The 3,231-nt window shown below is 55.4% G+C and overlaps 1 protein-coding gene across 1 annotated transcript; it reads right to left on the reverse strand.

Moving 5' to 3' along the window:
* Positions 1–1,796: 1,796 nt before the first annotated feature.
* Positions 1,797–2,837, reverse strand: LOC127314824 (uncharacterized). Its single transcript, XM_051345351.2, has one exon. It carries the CDS (start codon positions 2,683–2,685, stop codon positions 2,017–2,019), a length of 669 nt encoding a protein of 222 aa, XP_051201311.1. The 5' UTR covers positions 2,686–2,837; the 3' UTR covers positions 1,797–2,016.
* Between the last annotated feature and the right edge of the window lie 394 nt (positions 2,838–3,231).

A 3,231-nucleotide genomic window follows, 5' to 3' on the forward strand; every position in this document is an offset into this window, starting at 1 on the left:
TGCCCACTTCTCCCGTCCCTTGCTTCGTGCATCTGGCGGTGGAGCATGGCGGCCAGCGTCGGAGGAGCTTGCCAGCGGCGCTGTCCCCGCGCTTCCAGCCTTTCCCGAGAAGCTTCGATCTCGGCGCGCCTCGCCTGCTCGCGGGCGAACGCCTCATAGTGGCGATGAGCGTTGAGCTCTGCGAGCTTCTGTCGCTCCGCCTCCATGAGGAGGCGTACCGCCTCCTCCGTGGCCGCTCGCTGGCGTGAGATCTCGAGGACGTGCTCGAGGTTCACGTCGTTGACGAACTCGCGCTCCTCCTCCTTCAACCGCTGGTAGTGTTGCGCATTCAGCGACGCGAGGATCGCCGCCTGCTCTGGGTGGGCGGGGGCCTGCGGTGGCTCACCCCACTGCGCCACCTCCTCCGCCGCCTCTGCTTCCGCGTCTGCGACGTAGACTTCGTGCCGCGCCGTGGACCGTGGGTCCTCGTCCTCGTCGGAGCTGTACTCCGCATCGGGCTGTGACTCCGGCTCCGGCTGCGACTGCGGTGGTGGTGGACGCAGCGCGCGGCCGTTGAGGCCAAGCATCGAGTAGGTGGTCTTCAGACGGCGCAGCATTTTGAGGTGTAGAGGAGAGAATGGAGCGGCAGCGGTGATGGAGATGACAGGATAGCACCGTGGTGGTGGATGGCGTACGTACTATATAGCGGTGGCAACTACCCACATTTACGGCGGCGTAGGCGACTGGACGCCGCGTGGCCAGTCGCTGCCCTCGTGGCCGCCTCGGTTTCCGCATGGGAGACCATTAAACGCCACCAACCTTCCCGCGTTGCAGCCGATGCGAACTGTCGCGTCCTCTCGCTGACAAGGCGTCTCCACCCGCGAAAATCGTCGTTCCGCCGAGGCGCCGGCGCGCCCGATTCGCGCCCTTGGCGAAGGGGCTGACACGGTGCTGCCGACGATTCTACTGGGCTCGAAAACTAGCCAGCACCATTTGGGACGCACCGGTACGAGCCCAAAAACAACGCCGCCCTCAAATCGCTATCGGGACCGCCGGTGGAGATGCTCTAAGATGCATGATACTTCCTATAGTACCAACACTATGGCCGGCCTTATTGGTCTATTTGTCAGGACCGGGATTATTTAAGTGGTGTGAACTTTTGGACCCAAGGTAGTATTACTGCCACAATATTGCACTATAGTTTACGCACAATAATTATCAATCACCTGGTGAGTAAATTTCTCCAACATGCTCTCATTGCAGTTGATTAATTTTCATCGATGGGAGTACTATTGAAGATTTCGTCTCCATTTTGTTCCGGCTGTGCCGGAGAGGTGGATGACAAGACCTCCATTGTTGATCATCAGATCTAACAACGGGGACCGTTTGAGCATGAGCTCAGTTAATGCTATTCGATATGTAATGCTCGGTGCTCACAAACCTCAACGTATGGAGCATAAAGAAGAACTTTGAAGATTGCGATTGCAACAAGTTCAAGCCCGGGATGTTGCCGGATAAACCGTTGTTTCACTCCAATTATAGTCTTCGTATCATCGCCATCTAGAACTTGTTCTATGCAGCCCTCTGCTTGCTCTTGCTCCTTAGTGAGCCTTGTAATCTTGCACTGTGGCCGTATATCTTTGTGTTCAAAAAAAGATTGCTTTGGTGAAAGGATTAGAATGCGTAGCAAATTCGGCAAGTGAGTTTTGAAACTTGTTATTCAAAAGAGAATTTGGTGAAGAAACAAGTGCCAAATCTGGAGAGCAAAGTAGTAAATTTGAAACATCCTACGTTGATAATTGAAAGAAGCGCCGACATGCATGACATGAATAAAATTAACTGGCACTCCAGCCCAAATGTTGAGTAAAAGGAGTACTAATCATCACAAATGTCTGTCTGCTTCCGTTGATTCATTACAGATCCATAAACTCGTAAACCATAGTTCTGCTTAACGCTACGAGATCACGAAGACACGAACGCACTAGCACTTAAGGTAGAAGGTAGAGTTTGCAGGAACCACGCCGTGCGTCCATTACCTCAGTCCTCGTCAGAGGCGTAGTCAGAGGTGTAGTCCTCGGCAGCGGTAAGGCAGTGTGCAGGAGGGTAGTCGCCGGTGAGGAGCTTCCGGCCGATCTCGAAGGAGGCGAAGGCGTCGATGCAGGCGTAGTTGATCTGCTCGTCCGATAGGCGGTAGGCGTCCCACGGGCCCACCCTCACCTTCTGTGGCTTCTCGATGTTGGCCCCCAAGACGGCGCTCGCGATGCCCTTGAGCCCGGCCTTGGCGAGCTCCGGCCTATGCATCCCTCCAGCAGCAAGGCCGCGCAGGTCGATGGTGTTGGCCACCTGGAGGTGGTGGTCTTTGCTGAGGAGGTTGGCGTCCCCCTGCACGGCGACGCCGACGAAACGGAAGCTGCGGTCGGCCAGGAACTCCGCCAGGGCGTCGGGGATGTAGTCGGCGTGGAGGAGCTGGAAGATGAGGCAGCGGCGGCCGACGCAGAGCTGCAGGAGCGCCACGGGGTTCTGCACGCGGCTGAAGCTGGTGCGCCACTCCACGTCCAGGCCGACGATGAGCTTGTGGTAGACCCAGCGGTACATGTAGCGGATCTCCCGGAGCCAGCGCTTGACGGCGGTGCCGGAGGAAGTGACGGTGGTCTTGATGCTGTGCCCCTGAAAGGCGACATACGTGACGTACGTCTCGGTCGCCATTGGCTGATGCTCCTTGCGAGCTAGCGAAGACGATGAGGGAAGTAGGATACTGGAAAGATGGATAGGATCGGTGGGGTGAAGAGGAAGGAAGACAAGAACGGCGTCGAGAAGCACAGCGTGGGGCGAGGGGTATTGTTATGAGATATCTTAACGTAGAAGTCCTTAACCTATTGAATACTCAAGCAAAAGTATCCAAATCGAGATACTGTATACTGACAACTAGTGGTACACACACCTAGGGTGTGTTTGGTAGACCGGGGCAACAGAGAATCACTATCTCCACTCATACATGTTGCCCTTATACAAGCTCAGCTCAGATTTTGTCCCTTGTTTGTTAGCCCGGTTGTGGTGAAACAAGTTGGACTGAGATGTTGTTTGGTGAAACAATCTAGACTGAGATTTTCTCCCACGTTTTTTTTACAAAGAGGTCCTGGGACAGAAAAGGAAAAAGCAACCGGGTCCTTCCATAGAAAAACAAAAAGCAATCGGGTCCCTGTTCATCGGCGCCGCTCACGTCCGCCAGTAGCACGTCGTCGCCGTCGTCCC

Source organism: Lolium perenne, chromosome 7 (assembly GCF_019359855.2).
Source record: "Lolium perenne isolate Kyuss_39 chromosome 7, Kyuss_2.0, whole genome shotgun sequence".
In the NCBI taxonomy this organism is placed as follows: domain Eukaryota; kingdom Viridiplantae; phylum Streptophyta; class Magnoliopsida; order Poales; family Poaceae; genus Lolium; species Lolium perenne.